The 16,342-nt window shown below is 56.6% G+C and overlaps 1 protein-coding gene across 3 annotated transcripts in view; it reads right to left on the bottom strand.

The window, feature by feature from the left end:
• The window catches only part of CAMK2A (calcium/calmodulin dependent protein kinase II alpha), a 68,001-nt gene that overhangs the window by 31,442 nt on the left and 20,217 nt on the right, over positions 1-16,342 (bottom strand). For all 3 annotated transcript variants that reach the window (XM_008061046.2, XM_008061047.2, XM_021713941.1), the window contains 4 exons: positions 10,359-10,418; positions 3,141-3,195; positions 2,432-2,497; positions 2,267-2,339 (listed from right to left, as the gene is read on the bottom strand). In XM_008061046.2, the coding sequence (XP_008059237.1) occupies positions 2,267-2,339; positions 2,432-2,497; positions 3,141-3,195; positions 10,359-10,418 (254 nt within the window). The remainder of the gene's footprint in view (positions 1-2,266; positions 2,340-2,431; positions 2,498-3,140; positions 3,196-10,358; positions 10,419-16,342) is intronic.

The raw sequence follows: 16,342 nt of genomic DNA, 5'->3' as shown, positions 1-16,342 counted from the left end.
TGCCCAGGTGGGTCTCGAACCCGTGGGCTCAGGCAATCCATTCACCTCGGCCTCCCAAAGCTCTGGGATTACAGGCTGAGCCACCAAGCCTGGCCTGCACAGCAGCCTTCTTACGCTCCTTGAAACAGTCTCGCAATATCCACCTCTGGGCCTTTGCACCTCCTGTTCCCCACGTGTCACCGGATTGCCCCTTCTCCTTGTCCAGCTGTTACCCCTCGTATCGCCTTCAAAGTGGCCCTCTGTGACTAAGGACGAGCCCTCAGGCATCCTGCCTCAGCTCCTGCTATCACCACATAGATCTCCCCGTAATGCTTGAAGTTTCCCCTGGGTCTCTGCATTCATTCACAGCCTGCCAGCCCCAGGGATGTCAGTGTCTCATCTGTCCTGCTGCTTGTCGTCTGTATAAAGATGAGGTCACTGAGACTCAGAGAGGCGAAGTGTCTTCACCAGGATCACACAGCAGGTGAAGGATAGAGCCAGAATCCAGGCAAAGACTGACTCCATTCCAACCACCACAGGCTGAGAGCTGGCAGGGCTTGTGCAGGGACTGCAGCTGAGTTGGGGCGTGCCCACCCCTGGCCCAGGTGTCCAAGCTGCTGCCTTGCACTGGCTCAGGCCCCAGAGCTCCTCTACTTCCTCCCGGTCCCTCCACCGTGGGACTCAGGATGGAGGGAGCTAAGAATGCGACCCTACACTGGGACAGTCCTGGCTTCTGACCCTGTGCAGCCGGCCTACACCATGGCCCTCCTCCCAGCTTGTTTCACTGAGACTGTGTCACGCACACCCCGGTGGCAGCACCAAGTGCTTGAGGAATGCTAGTCCTCCCATTCTGTCCAGAACCTCTGGAGACTGTCGGCTTCTGTCCTCCCAGTTCCTCCTCCCAGGGGACTTCTGGGGGATCCCACGTCTGGCCTTTCACGGGCCAAAGCTGGACGCAGCTTCCTCTGCCTCGTTTGCTAAGGCCCCTCTGTCCTCTGGGGACTGTGCTCCCAACACGTCCTGGGTCTCAGTAGCCGTCTTGCCCTGATTTGATGAATGTGCCACTAATTAGTGCATCCTGAGTGCCCTAATTCGGGCTGCTTCTTCCCCTCCTCCCGTGTAGAGGCTGTGGCTGGAACAGGAGCAGGCCCCCTGGGAAAGCCGCTTGCACTCTGGCCGGAGACCCCCCTCGAGGGCACCCGGGCCTGGTCTAAGCTCAGCCACCGAGAGCTCGTCCCCAGCTCAGGGGAGTCGTGGACTGCCCGGGACAGTCAGAGCAGGGGCCTCCCAAAGAGGGACCCAGATGAGCTGAAGCCTGCCAGGGAGGGGCCCGGGTGAGGAGGCCCTAGAGAGCGAATCCCGGGGGGATGGCAGGGAGAGGGCCTGCAGGAGACTTGGGAGTCCACAACAATGCCTGAGGCCTTCTGGAGCGTTCTGATATGGAGGCTTGATCTCCGCCGGGAAGTGGGGTTTAGGGCCAAGCCTCCGAGGAAAAAAGACAGGATGTTCCCTGACGATGCGCGGGGCTACCCCTTGGAAAGTGAGCTGGATGGGCCCTGGCAGGGTCCCCCTAGGAAGGACTGCGGCAAGGGCAGGAGCTGGATGGAGTGGCCTTTTGACGCCAGACCCCCAAGCTCACAGGACTAAGGTTTGAAGGCCCTTGTCCTAGCTCAGGACAGTTGGATTGCGTGTCCTTGTGCAAATCCTCTGGACTCTTTAGGCCTATCTTCCTGCCCTGCAAAATGGGGACAATATGAGCTACCAGCCGTATGCACCACTGAGGCTCTGCTCTGGGCCCCAGACCACACCCACACCTGCCTAGGCCTGCCAGGCACCTTCCCCCGGTGGGAGAGGGAGGACGCCATGGCCCCAGACCCCGGCTTTCTTCTCCCCCTGCCGGCCAGGGACCTGGGAACAAGAGCTGCAGGGCGTCCGGACGCCAGGGCTGTGCCATCTCATTCCATGTCCTCCCAGCCCATGCAGTGGTTGCCTTGGCAACCCCAGCTGTAGAGAAGCTGAGGCTCGGGGAGGTTGCCGTTTTCCACCGGCCGCGTGGGTAGCAAGCGACCTGGTTGGGACATGGCCCCACAGAGCACCCGGCTGGAGCTGGGAGGCACTGCCCAAACCCAGGCGCTCCACCCTCCTGAGCTCAGTTTCCTCATCTAAACAGCAGGCAGGAAACATTCCCACCCCCCTTCCCAGCCGAACTCAGGGAAAGGAGAGACTCGGGTAACACTCAGCACTGCGGGGAAGGGGGAGAGGGGAGGGGTGGCGCAGGACTGCTCACCTTCAGGTCACGGTGCACCACCCCCATCTGGTGGCAGTGCAGGACAGCCTCCAGGATCTGCTGGATACAGTGGCTGGGGAGAGAGAGCGGCCACAGTGAGCCCAGGCCTCCCTGGGAAACCATGGCGGGGGAGTGCCCTGTCCCCAGGCGGCACCTGGCACGCACCTGGCATCTGCCTCACTGTAATACTCCCGGGCCACGATGTCTTCAAACAGTTCCCCGCCAGTGACCCTGGGGAGACAGCACAGAATCACCCTCCCACAGAGGCCCAGGCTCTCCCGCGTCGGAAGGAGTCTCCAGCAAGCTCAGGGTAGACCCAGGGACCTCAGGACCTCAGGCACAAAAAAAGGGCTCAGGGCCACGGGGTGCCCCTCCTGCAGGCCTCCTGTCGTCCAGCACACCCCTCGACTGCCCCCTCCCCCTCCTTCATCCCCTGCCCTACTCTCCCATTGTGAAGCTGGGGTCCAGAGGTGGGGACCCTCAGAGCACATCACTGGGTTCATTAGAAAGCCAGGCCTCCCCCGTCAACGCCTCAAGGGCTGTTTTTGACAGGTCAAATCACTGATTTTCGCTGCCACTGAGGCCTGTAATTTCATTATTGCTTTCCTTTCAATCAACTCTCTTCAAAAAATTAAGCATATTCCAAAAGGAAGCGTTATCCCACCACTGCAAACGGGAAGCCAGCCCCATGGACCGCAAATAGAAAAGAAGCGAAAATAAATCCAGGACGATAGCTAAACGTGCTTGCTGGTGTTTCAGGAAAGTCAGTTCGCGTGCTTAGGGGCAGGCCTGCATGCAAGGAAGCCCGGCGAGGACATTCTGCTCAGGCTATTCTCGACACCCTTGGCACGTCCCAAGGAGGAGTCAAACTCACAGGTCGAAGATCAGGTAGTGGTGTCCCTCCTCCGAGATGCTGTCATGGAGTCGGACTGTGGGGGCGAAGCAGCTGGTCACAGCAGGACACACTACTCCCCATCACACCCTCTACCCCTCCAATAGTCAACCTCCTGGTTTCCCAGTCACTGAGTGCAACCTGGGTGTCAGGTGCCCGAACAACCACAGGTGACAACCACAGGTGAAGAAGAGCTCCCTACGCTGAGGGCTCACACCTCAGGCATTACAGAAAGAGCCCTGGAGTTCCAGGCTAAAGACACTTGCTTTGGTCAGAGTCTGGTCCCCTCTCTCTCCAACCGTCACTTCCATAACCTGGCGGCCTGGAGTCACAGAAAGGGCGCCTGGCTCCAAACTCTGCCACTTACTAGCTGTGTAACTTGAGGCAAGTTGCTAGGCCTTTCTGAGCTTCTCTTTCCTTACCTGGACAATGAGAATGAATCTCCTAGACTTGCTGACTTGTGTGAATTCCAGGAGGCACACAGTTGGTGCTCACTCAGCGCACTGAGCTAACATCCCTGTTCTGCTCCCAGGTGGAGGCGGGAGTGAGAGGGTCCCAGAGTTCCGGGTGCTGAGATCTGCCATCTCTTCACACCTTATTTGCTAGGAACAGAGATAGAGCTCCCAGGAGTGCCCAGCTCCCAGCATCACCCCCTGAGCTTTGAAAGAGGGGCCTCAGCCTGGGGCTGACTCGGGCTGCAGCCGTCAGCCAAGGCAGGTCCTCTTAGGACAGGGCTCATGGCCCTGCCTGCGCCTTGACCTAAAAATGTCCGCGGTGGGGGTGGGGTGCAGGCTCAGAGCTGATGATCCCTCTGCACAATGGAAAGCGCCACAGCTGCTCAATAATGCAGCAGCTAGGCAGCCACGGGTCTCCACCGGCTCCAAACCACGTCGTTCGGTGTAAAAGCCAAGTGCAAGACAGTGTGTATGGTACCTTTTAAAAGGATGCGTTTAGGTGTATATATGGCCTCAGTCTCAGAGAACAGAGACGTGGGCACTGGGGGTATCTCTGGGGAAGAAACTAGCGGAGCTGGATCGCAGGAGGGAACACCTTTCTCGCTGTAGACCTGAGAGCCACCCGAATGTTCGCCATGTGCGTGCGTTTCTGACTCCATGTTGAGATCCCCTGAATTGTTCATGGTGCCCCCACTGGTATGGAGTTTGGAGAGCGGATGGAGAGGGATGCACCAGCCACCCCCCAGAGCAGGGGGCCTGCAGGAGAGAGAGAGGGGCCTAGAGATGAGGGGGTGAAGGGGACACAGACTCAAATGAGATTTTAAAGCATGCTTCACCGTCCCAGATCAGGTTAAATATGCATTGACAAAAATAAAATAAAATAAATAAAGCATGCTTCAATGGTATTTGTATAATTTATAATTATATATTATATTATTTATATATATTTATATTTATAACTAACCACTGGAAGATGGTTTAAGTATACCTTTTTCTTTTTGAGTTGGGGTCTCACTCTGTCGCCCAGACTGGAGGGCAGTAGCACACTCCTGGCCACCGCCGCCTTGACCTGCTGGGCTCCAGCGACCCTTCTGCCTCAGTCTTTCAAGTAGCTGGAACTACAGGCGCATGCTACCAAGCCCAGCTAATTTTTGATTTATTGTAGAGACAAGGTTTCGCCAAGTTGCCCAGGTGGGTCTTGAACCTGTGGGCTCAGGCAATCCACTTGCCTCGGCCTCCCAAAGTGCCTGGATTACAGGCTGAGCCTAAGTGTACTTTAAAGCAAAACAAATCTTTTCTTCTTTCTTTCTTTCCTTCCTTCTTTCTTTCTTTCCTTCTTTCTTTCCTTCTTTCTTTCCTTCCTTCCTTGTTTCTTTGTTTCTTTCCTTCCTTCCTTCCTTTCTTCCTTTCTTTCGAGTCAAAGTCATGCCCTGTCATCCAGGCTGGAGTATTATGGTGCAATCATAGTTCACTGCATCCTCCGCCTTCTGGACTCTAGCAATCCTCCTGCCTCAGGCTCCCGAGTAGCTGCGACTATAGGTGTGTTACCACGCTCTGCTAATTATTTTAATTTTTGTAGATATGGAGTCTCACTATGTTGCCCAGACTGGCCTTGAACTCCTGGCCTGAAGTAATGCTTCCACTTTGGCCTACCATACAACATCTTAAGAGCACATTTAAGCCTGCTTTAATTTCTCATCAGCAACTTATTATAAAACATTCAAACATACAGTTCAGCGAATAACCACATACCCACCTCTCAGATGTTATCACCAGTGCTTTCTTACTTTAATATTTTCCATCTATTCCTCTGCCAATTAATTTAATTTTTTAGTGCATTTCAAAGCAAATGCTGGCTTAATTTTTTAAATGTGTATATGTATTCAACTGTATTTTGTATGTGTCAAATTTGGCAACTTTTTTTTTTTTTTTTTTTTTTTGAGTTGGAGTCTCACTCTGTCACCCAGGCTGGAGTACAGTGGATTGCTCACGGCCACCATAGCCTTGGCCTGCTGGGCTCAGGCAATCCTTCCGCCTCAGCCTTCCAAGTAGCTGGAACTACAGGCATGCACCACCACTCACAACTTGTTTTTTAATTTATTTTAGACACAAAATCTCGCCAAGTTGCCCAGGCTGGTCTCGAACCCTTGGGCTCAGGCAATCTTCTTGCCTTGGCCTCCCAAAGTGCTGGGATTACAGATGTAAGCCACCATGCCCGGCCAAATCTGGCAATTCTACACCCATGCCCTGCCTAAACCCCATTTGGCAAATTGGTGCATTCAGCTCCCAGCTGCTGGGAGCATTGGCAGCTATCAGCACCTGAACTCCTGCCTCAGGCTCTGCTTCTAGGAAGCCTGACCTCAGAGATGTATACAGGAGTATGGTTCTTGAGCAATGATGTGTAGCATAGCCTATGGACGTGTAGACCATAAAATGTGGGCTAGATGCTACGGTTATAGGAGATACTTTATTTAATTTTTGATTTTTTGTAAAGACAGAGTCTTGCTACGTTGCCTAAGCTGGTCTCAAATTCATGGCCTCAAATGATCCTCCTGCTTCAGTCTCCCCAAGCGCTGACATTACAGGTGGGAACCACTACAGCTGCCCAGCAGATACTCTAAAAAGTATTTGTCTTCTCGTTTATCTACAATAAACTGGCATCATTCATGTATCAAGACAGAGTTTAGAAAAAGGTCTCTTCCTATCCCAGTCTTCCTCCAGGTGGGTTCTTGGGAAGTGGCTTCTTCCCATCTACTCCAGTAGGCAGTGGCTGGCCTCTAACTTCCCTTTCCTGCGTGAGATGCTCTGAGAGGCCACACCACAGGAAAAGCCATCTCAGAAGGGCTTTCAGAACAGAGCCACAGCCTTTGGGAGGATCCCAAGAACACTGGGGTCCAGATTCACGGCTGGCCGGGACCTCAGCCCTTGGATAAGGTCCTCAGTGCTCAGGGAAAGGGACAGACCGGGGCATTCCCTCTAGCGCACATTCCCAGAGGGCACCTTCTGTTGACTGCCCAGGCTGCCCTGAGATATCAGGCAAAGGGCACTGGACCGGAGCTTGACCTTGACTCAGCCAGGGTGCCACCTGGACCAAGCTCCCGGCACCGCCCAGAGCCCAGGGACAGGGTTCTATGTTCAGTGCTGTCCTCACATCCAAAACCCCCTCCCACCAACAGAAGCCACCCCAGGGGCAGCCCGGCCAGAGTCCCGGAGAGAGGCAGGATTCCAGGGCCCTGGGCTGGAGAAACGTCCCTGTCGTCAGTGGAGTGGCTGGCATGTCGGTGCCCATTGAGTCACACTGTCCCTTTTGCCTTATAAAATATTGTCATCGAACAAACAAATGTGTAGCCTAACATTCATAATGTAGCTGGGTTCACGGGCTTTTGACGTGCCTGTGCTGTTCCCAAGAGCTACAGTGTTTTCCCAGAAGGTGGTCGTATAAGTTCTCTCACCCACGTGTCCACTGACACCACATTTGTGATGTCCACTCAGGACCCTAAGTGGAATGACTGAGGGTCAGACTTGCTGGGTTCACTACCAGATCCCCCTCTTACAAGCCATGTGGTTCTGTTCGTCTCCATTCCTAACAGCTAATACCACTGGACTGCCGTGAGTCCCAAATGTGACAATTCTTGCAAAGCATTTAGCACAGTGGCCGGCCTAGGAACAGTCCTATGAATGAAGACATCGTCATCATCACAATCACCGACAGCCACTTCTCTGTACCACCCCAAATCACCCATCATACCCTCAGGCTGAGCTTAAGCCCTGTCCCCTGCACCCTGGGTGGCCTCTGGGCTCTGTCCCACCTGCAGGTGGTGAGCGTCCCGAGAGCAGGGTACTGCCCCCAGGCAGGCCCGATAGGTAAGGGTTCTGTGTACAGCACGGTTGGACAGGCCCTGTGCCGGGCTAGGGACCTTGCTGGCCAGGTCCCCTTGGGGCCAGGCCATGGTCGCACACAGGCAGAAGCGGGTGGCCTCATGTTGACTCAAGGAGCAAGCTGAAGAGGGTGCTCTCATTTCTCCAGGCGCCCCCTTCAGCTTGCTCCTCGGGCTCCGTGCCCCCACCTGGGCCCTCCACTCTTTTCTGGGAAGACCCCAAGCCGCTCTGGAGATGCTCGGGGGCCAGGGCCGCAGCAGCACTGGCGGCAGCTCAAGGCTCTGCCGAGGGTGCTCCTGTGCCAGTGACAGCTCTGCTCTCCCGTCCCCGAGACTCAGCCCCTCCTGCCTCCGGGCCCCATCCTCACTTGCCCTGCCTTCCTCAGTGCCCAGCAGGGGCCTTGGCTTGTCTGGGTCTACGCTGCCCTTGACACGAGGTGAAGGAAGGAAGATGTAAATGCCTCGGTGAGGAAGATGGTGAAGACGCTCGCTACCCTTCCTGAGCTTATGCCTCAGGCCGGCTTCCTGCCAAGGGCTTTCCTTGCACGATCTCACTGAACCTCCCAACAGTCCTGAAGGCAGGTACGGGGATGATTCCCATGTCATGGAGGAGGATGCTGGTTCAGAGAGCTTCACAGCCTGCTCAGACTCAAACACCTGGAGAACGGCAGAGTCGAGCTCAAAACCTGTGTCTGACTGCAAAACCTCTTCCTCAACCCCCGTGTGGAAAGTAGGCAGCAGAGGCCTGCTCCCTGAGTCCGCTGGACAAAGACAGGAGAGAAAGGGTCTTTTCTAAACTCTGCCTTGATGCAGTAATAATACGCGTGTATTATTGAAAAACAAGAAGACAATAGAAAATCCTGACGGCTCAGAGGAAGGGCGACTGTGTGGAGTTTGGCCAGGAGGATGTCGTCAGCCCAAATTGTTCTGAGGGGAGTTTTAGAAGAGGAGAAGGGGGCAGCTTGCTTGTTCTTTTTCTTTTTCTTTTCTTTTTAGATAGACAGCGGGGTTTCTCTCTGTCTCTCAGACTGGAGTGCAGTGGCGTGATCACAGCTCACTGCAGCCTCAGCCTCCTGGCCTCAAACCATCCTCTTGCCTCAGCCTCCCAAAGGGAGCCGCTTACTGATAATGAGGCACTGGCCTGGGACGGACATTGTGCTATGCTCTATTCAGTTATCACGGTCCTGTGAGGTAGGCACCATTTCCATTTTCCAGCTACGACCGAGCTTCAGAGTGACTCAGCAACCTGCCCAGGGTCACACAGCAGTTAAGCTGCAACTCCAGAGCCCTTAACTTCCCCCTTGGAGCTGGAGGGAGAGGAAGAGGGAGGGTGAGCAGGAAAAGGCAGCATTGACCCGAGACAGCTGCCGTTGTGCACACAGGCAGGCGTGCGTGCACTCACACACGTATACACACACACACATGCGGCACGCACACACACCCACTCCAAGCCCACAGCCTTCAGGAGAACTCTGGGTTGTGCAGTGAGAGCTCACTCACAGTCCCTTCATCAGACAGCCAGGGAGCAGGACAACGTGAGGGGGTCAGGGCCAGCTGGGCCGGGGATGCTCCCTGCTCTGACTCCTGGACCTGGGTTTGCTGTCCTGCAGGGAATGGGAGGTGTCTTCTGGGTATCTGTAGCAAACGAGTTAACCCTTGGGGCCCTGAGCACAGGGAAAGAAGTCTCCCTTGTGAGAGGCATGGGGGCTGTGGAGCTGGACAGCAGAGAGAACACTTAGACCCACTCCCCAGGTAAGGCCTTGGAGTCAGCTGCCTTGACGTGGCCTCAGAGCATGCTAGAACTGTGAGGTCTCAAGTTCTGCCGCCTCAGACCCACCTCTTCACAAGGTGCCCACATGGCTTAAGAAGGAGAAGCACAGGTCCAGATAGCCCTTTCCTTATGAAGCTGGGGAAAGGTGGCTCAGAGAGGGTGGTGCTCCTGCCCAAGGTCACACAGCCATTCCCTGACGGAAGTAGCTCTAAAAGTCACACTTCTTCCCTCCTGACTCAGGACCTGCAGGCGGGGATCACCCCCAAGGGCACGGGGGCGGGGGGCTGTGAGCTGGGGTTTCAGTGCCTGGCCCCTGGCTGCTGCTGCCCTGGGTCTGTCCCAGCCCCTAGGGGCCCAGCTTCTCCATGCAGCCTGGGGCAGGACCGAGCTGGAGCCTGCCTCTGTGAGGCAGGGTGGCAGGTCTGGGAGGTGGGCAGGGCCGTGGTGCTGGCTCGGCACGGGTGAGCTTGGGGAGTGGGCCACCGGTCAGAGCCCAGCGTCCCCCTGGCCTATTTTCGTCTCTCCTCGAGCTTTAGGTGTCTTCCTGGAACAGCTTTTCCGAGGGAGGCTGCCGGCAGTGTGGGACGGGAGGAAGGGCCCTGTCTGCACCTGCCCCCAGAGCAAGCTGGCTCCCGGGAATATGTAAACCATTAGCGACACTCCCTTTCCCTTCTCCCTGCCTCCAGCCCTGGAGAAGAGAGCAGCTGCTCCCCAACACCCACGAGCCAGGGCGGGAGGGATCGGGGCCCAGCCCACCCCGTCCCCAGGCTCGTCGAGCCGGGGTGCTCCCACCCACATCCCCATCTCCAGGCCCACTGATGTTGGGGTGCCTCCACACTGCAGCCCCCATTTCCAGCCTCACCGAGGTCCGAGTGTTTCCGCCCCCACACACCCCACTTCTAGGCTCATCCATATTGGGATGCTCGCACCCCACGCCCCCATTTTTGGGCTCACCAGCGTTGGGGTGCTCCCACTCCACCCGCCATTTCTAGGCTCACTGATATAAGGGTGCTTCCACCCCCCCACACACACCCCATTTCCAGGCTCACCGATGTCGGGGTGCTCCCACCCCACACCCCCCCTTCTCTGGGCTCACCGATATTGGGGTGCTTCAGCAGGCGGCAGATGCGGGCTTCGCGCTCCAGCTTCTGGTGATCTGCAACACAGGTGTGCAGGTGAGTCCCAGGTGAGGGGCTCCTCCCTCCCCGCTCCCTCCTTACAGCCTCCTATGCTCCTACCTCCCAGGCAGCCTGGAAAGGCTCACCCTTGACCAGGGCCTCTGAGTTTTCCAGCAAGACAGCGGGACCACAGAGGGAGGGTGGCCTGGGATGCGGAGACTCAGGCCTGGCCCTCCTGGTTCCCTCTTCCAGGCAGTCCTCTCCCCCGGTCTGTCCCCTCTCCCAGGCCTGGCCCTCCCTGCCCCTGCCCCAGGCCTTCTCGTCCTCCAAACCTGTCCTTCCCTGCCCCCACTCCAGGCCTGTCTGTTCCCTCCCCAAGACCTGGCCCTCCTCCATGTCTGTCCCTCCCCCCGACCTGTCCTCCCCCAGACCTGTCCCTCAGGTGCCTCTCCAGACACCCCGCATGCCCTCTCCCTTTGCACACGCAGTTCTCTCCACATAGAATGTCCCTTCTCCCTCCCACTCACTCGCTGGCCATCAGGCACTCCTGCCATTCTGGGTGTCACCAGGGCCTGGCAGCCTGCCCTGACTACTGGGTAAGCAGGAGCCTCCTCTGTGTTCTCAGGCTCCCAGAGCCCGTTCCCCCGTGCCTCGTGGACATCCAGGTCCTTGAGGGCAGGGCTTGGTCTCTGTTGCACCCCTTGCCTCCACCTGCATGCCTGGCACTTAGTAGGTGCTCAAGAAATAACTGAATGAAAGAATAAGTGATTGAATGAACATGTCTTTCCCAGGGAGGGGCTGTGTTCATCCCCTTTCAGAGGACCAGGGCCCGGAGAGTCCCACAGGATGGGCAGGGTAGCACTTGTGTGCGCAGGCCCAGGGCAGGCCCAGTGCTGCACCCCATCCCTGGGGCTTCCCAGCACCGGGAGGGAGGCTGCACCCAGGATCTCCGCCTGCGGCCTCTGGGAATGGTCAAACCCATGGCCCCACTCTGTCCCCCGCCAGCCCCGAGCTGTGGGCCCACTCCCCGAGTTGAGAGACAAGGACACTGCAGCCTGAGCAAGCCAGGCATCTGGGGAGGCAGTGTCTGAACGGAGAATGCGTTTCCCAACTCCCATTCCGAGGCTTTTATCACACACCTTGCTTTAACAAACAAAGCTGCAAGAAAGAAACGACTAACAAGTGTAGACTGTTTCCTCCGTGCCAGGCACCATGCAGGTACCCATCCCAAAGTCACCCAGCGGTGAGTGGTGGAGCCATGATTTGTACCCAAGCAGGCAGACTCTGGGGCTGGACTTTAAAACTCTGTGCCCCCACTCATAGCCACCAACTCCAAATGTGCCCAGTTCCCGGATGGAAAAGTCAAGGCCCACAGAAGGGAACTCACACAGGCACTCAAAGGCCGAGCCGGGGCTGGAATCCAGTCTCTGAGTGGGATCTTCAGGTAGGTTCCAGCCCTCATCCCCAGCCCTCATCCCCGGCACTCAGCCCCCTTTCCCCTGTCTCCTCCACTAGAGCCATTCCCAGTTGTCCCTGGCAAGAGCCATAACCGGTGCCAAATGGTGGCTTGTCCACCCACAACAGCAATTCAGTCCGATCCTGTTTCCAGAGGTTCTGCTCCCAGCTGCAGGCAGCACAGGACAGGGAGACGGGGCCGAATGGGGGCCCCCCCGATTCCTGCCCTCCTTGGGTTCCTTCCGTATCCTCCAGGGCAGGGAAGGGGGTGTCCATCGGGCTGGCTGGGAGCCCTCAGTGGTCAGAGGAAGGCTGGACAGCCCCTGCTCCACAGCCTGTGCCCCGCCCCTTCCCCAGCAGAACCAGAACTCAGACAGGTCAAGATCAGGCCTGCCTGAGGGGACAGGGGCTCTTCTGGCCTAGGCTGCCCATCCAGGGGGCTAAAAACCGACATCCAGACTTTTTGCTGTTTTCTCCCTGGGAGGTTTACCCGGGAGCAGAGGACAGGGACAAGAGTGAACAGAAAAAGCATTGGTCACGCAATCTTAAGCTCTATCTGGCTACCAGGCCTCCTTGTGCAGATACCGGAGCACATCGATTTAGAGTTTTATCATCATTTCGGGCATTGTGCAGCCACCCTGCAGTGTAACATTCCCGTGAAAAGCAGTCTTTTGTTGAATGGAAACGTTTACATGACACAATAACTTGAACCGTGTTTGTAACATTTCGTTTCTAATATGCCCCCAGACATGCAGGGACCATGTTTCTTTTGACCTCTGAGGCCTTGTTCTGTTCTATAAATGGGAAAACTGAGGCCTGACGATAAAGGAAATATCCCTTTATCAAGCACTCATCCAAGTGGCCAAGGCTTAGAGACACAGAGCCCCGAGGTCCAGCTCTGGGAACCTCCTCCAGCTCTCTCCCGCACCCCCAGCCAACAGTCCAGACAGCCAAGGAGTCCTTTAAAATGTAAATCTGACTCTGCCAGCCCCTGGCTTCAAGTTCTTCAAACAACCAACAAGCCTCCTCTGGGTCCTGCCCCATCTCAGTCACACTGCTCCCCTCTGGCTCAGGCACACCCAACTCCTTCCACCCCAGGGCCTTTGCACCACCTGTGCCCTGTGCCCAGATCACTTCTCCACTGGGTCTTCCCGTGGCCACCTCCTCACAAGGCAGGTCCCAGCATAGTCTCACCTTCAGGAGAGCTTCCCTGGCTGCCTTTTCTAGGAATGTCCCTCCTGCCCAACACTCCCCAGGATTCTTTCTTATTCTCTTCGTAACCCTGGTCTCTACTAAAAACTACCCAGCTGATTTATGTTTAATGTTCTTTTCTGTCTCACTGGCTAGATAGCAGGCCTCATGAGAGCAAAGCCCTGCCTATGGGTTACTGCAGTGCCCCCAGGGCCTGGCATGGAGCTGGCAAGAAGCTGGTCCAAGGCCCCGCAGCAAACAAGGGGCAGAGTTGGGGTCCTACCTGTGTGCCCCATAATGCCACTATGTTGCTTCCTGTTCTGCTAATTCATTAATGGATGAGCTAATCGGTTGACCTCTGCAGAGGCCATGGCTGTGAAGAGTCTCAGGGAAGCCAGGAATCTCCAGTCTTCTGCCCAGGGCCTGAGAGGTTTGCCCCTCATGTCCCGATGACATCTTGGGAACTTTCTCTCTCTCTCTCTCCTTGGATGGTTGGGTCAAGGGCACATCCCTGCCCAGAGCTCAGTGGGGTAGGAGGTGACATTCCAGGGTGAGATCCCTGGAGCCAGGCAGTACCCGCAGGGCAGGGTGGGGCCAGGAGGAGTGTGACTATGCAGACGGTGGGTCTCTGCCTACAGAGGGTGCAAAGCTCCTGCAGGCAGGCCCTGAACATTCTGGTAGGAGGCACGGGAGCTAGGAAGAACAGAGGCCTCACGTCTGGGAGCAGGAAATGCCCCTCCCTGCGTGGGGGTCCCCATCCTGGGAGGTTAAAGGAAGAATCCCAGGACCAGGAGTGCCTGGTGACAGTGGGGAGGAGGGCAGGAAGAGGGACCATATCTTCCTGCAAACGTTTTATCTCAGAAATGGGTCTTGCACTGTTGCCCAGGCTGGAGTGCAGTGACACAATTACAGCTCACTGCAGCCTCCAGCTTCTGGGTTCAAGTTATCCTCCCACGTAGCTGGGACTACAGGCACCACCATGCCGGGCTAAGTTTCCTTTTATTTGTGTGGAAAGGAGGTCTCACTGTGCTGCCCAGGCTGGTCTCAAACTCCTGGCCTCAAGACATCCTCCCACTTGGAGCCCTGCTCCTCACTATTTACTCAGAGACTTCCCTGCAGGGACTTGAATGGCTGAACCCCTCCTGCCCAGTGCTCTGGAGACTGCCCAGTGGAATGCTGGGGGAGCGGCTCCTTGGTACCTGAGGATGCCCGTGTGCCCTGGCCTGTCAGCTCTGTGAGCATGGGCAGGAAAGGTAGGAGGTCACAGAGCACTGGTGGGAGTGAGACCAGAGCCATTGTTCCTGGTGACAAGGTTTTAAGGCTTTGGGCCTCACCTGCCGACCCAGCCCTCAAGGGGCCCCCGGCACTTTTTTAAAAAGCTCCCAAGGGATTTGGCCAGGATTGGGACAGGCAGGATTTTTACTTGTCATCTCACTTCTTTATGCTTTCTTTGAATTGTTTTTAGTATGAGCATTTTTTATTTTTTTGAGTTGGAGTCTCACTCTCACCCAGACTGGAGTGCAGTGGCCGCTCCCGGCCACCGCAGCCTCGACCTGCTGGGCTCCAGCGATCCTTCCGCCTCAGCCTTCCGAGTAGCCGGAATTACAGGCATGCGTTACCACGCCCGGCTGATTTTTTTATTTATTGTAGAGATGAGGTCTCGCCAAGTTGCCCAGGTGGGTCTCGAACCCGTGGACTCAGGCAATCCACTCACCTCAGCCTCCCAAAGCGCGGGATGACAGGCTGAGCCACCGAGCCCAGCTAGTATGAGCATTTTTTAAAGACTAGTTTAAAAATTCATATGAAAATATCTCCTGGGTTTGGGAACCATTGCTAAAAGAAGCTGGGTGGGCTGGGCAAGGGAAGGGTGGATGGCCCCTGGTGGCGCGGCCCCTGCCAGGCACTGCTGGAAATCCCCCAGAAGTGCCAGCAGGAGGTGTGGGAGCGTGTTGCCAGATACTCAGCTTAACCCCCTCCCCCAAGGCACCATGAGTGGCAAACAGAGATCCTGCTAAAAGCAGCTCAGCTCCTCCTCTCCCGTTGGGGGACTGCAGCTGGCAGTTGGCAGTCTTTTCTGGAAGGTTCCCTGACAACATCCCCACCCCACCCTCCTCCACACTCACCTAGGCCTGGGCCGCTTTCCTTCCCAGAGGTCAATGATTCAACAGGTCTCCACAGAGAGCGGGCTTGGGCGGTGATCTGGGCACAGCTCAGAGAATACTGACCTGGGGGTGCTTGATCACCTTGCAAGGCAAAAAGCCTTCCCAGTTCCCATCATGGCTGTCTCTCTTGACCAGGGTGTGTGTGTGTGTATGTGTGTATAGTTTGCGTGTGTGTGCGTGTGTGTGTGTCCATGCCCCTGACAGTGGCCAGCTGGCCCAACACCCCAGCTCCAGGGAGGTCCTTGGTTCCTGACTTTCCTCCTCTCGGGCCCCCTCTCCGACCACCCCAAGTCATGACTCTTGTCCTGTCCCCACTGCATCTCAAGGATGGGGATCACCCCCTTGATCACCAGAGACCCAAAGCGCAGAATGGGCACCAGATCGCCTCCGGTCACACAGCAACCACAAGGCCACCGAGGCATCTGGGCGGGAGGTGGTGCTCCTGTCAGCCTCTCCCCTGCTCTACTCCTAGCCGGCCACAGGTCCAGCTTTGCACACTGACTGTGCCCCCAGGGCCCTGGGCCCGCGGAGGACTCCCTTCCTCCCCACCCCCACAGAGCTGCTTCTGTTGGCAGGACATGAACGACTTGTGTGGAGACTGCTGCGCTCCCAGCAACCCTGGGCAGGGAGATGAAAGCCAGCAACACACCAGTGGGCACCGGCCTGCTGGAAGGCCTATGGGGACAGTAGGTCATCCACTGTGGACCCACACCTGCCAGGCCGCAACCCAATGCAGCCATACCTGTCAGATGCCTGGACACTCAGCCGACCCTCACACAGCGTCTCCACACAGCACATGCCCGGGCTGCACAGTTGCACCTGCACGTGCACCTCACCCAACAGAAGTCCCTCCACCCCAGGTCCCCAGGACAGCTTTACACCAGTTCATCTGGGGTGGAGATCGGTGTCCTTGAAGACAGCCCTCTCCGACACGCTGACTGTGGTCACCACTGCCGCTGCCCGAGACACACACCTGCAAGAATGAGCCTCCTGGGAAGGCTTCCCACACCCCAACATAAAGCCCCGAGTTGAAAGGCAGAGTCATTTCTAACAAGCTACCAGCCCTGCTGGTCAGGACCATGGCTAAGGTATGAGGGCAGTGGTTCCAGAATTCATCTGCAAGTCAGAATTGCCCAGGCATCTTTTCCACAAGC

Source organism: Carlito syrichta, unplaced genomic scaffold (assembly GCF_000164805.1).
Source record: "Carlito syrichta isolate Samal-C Ts95f unplaced genomic scaffold, Tarsius_syrichta-2.0.1 Scaffold305012, whole genome shotgun sequence".
NCBI lineage: Eukaryota > Metazoa > Chordata > Mammalia > Primates > Tarsiidae > Carlito > Carlito syrichta.
This window is presented reverse-complemented; position numbering and strand designations above follow the sequence as displayed.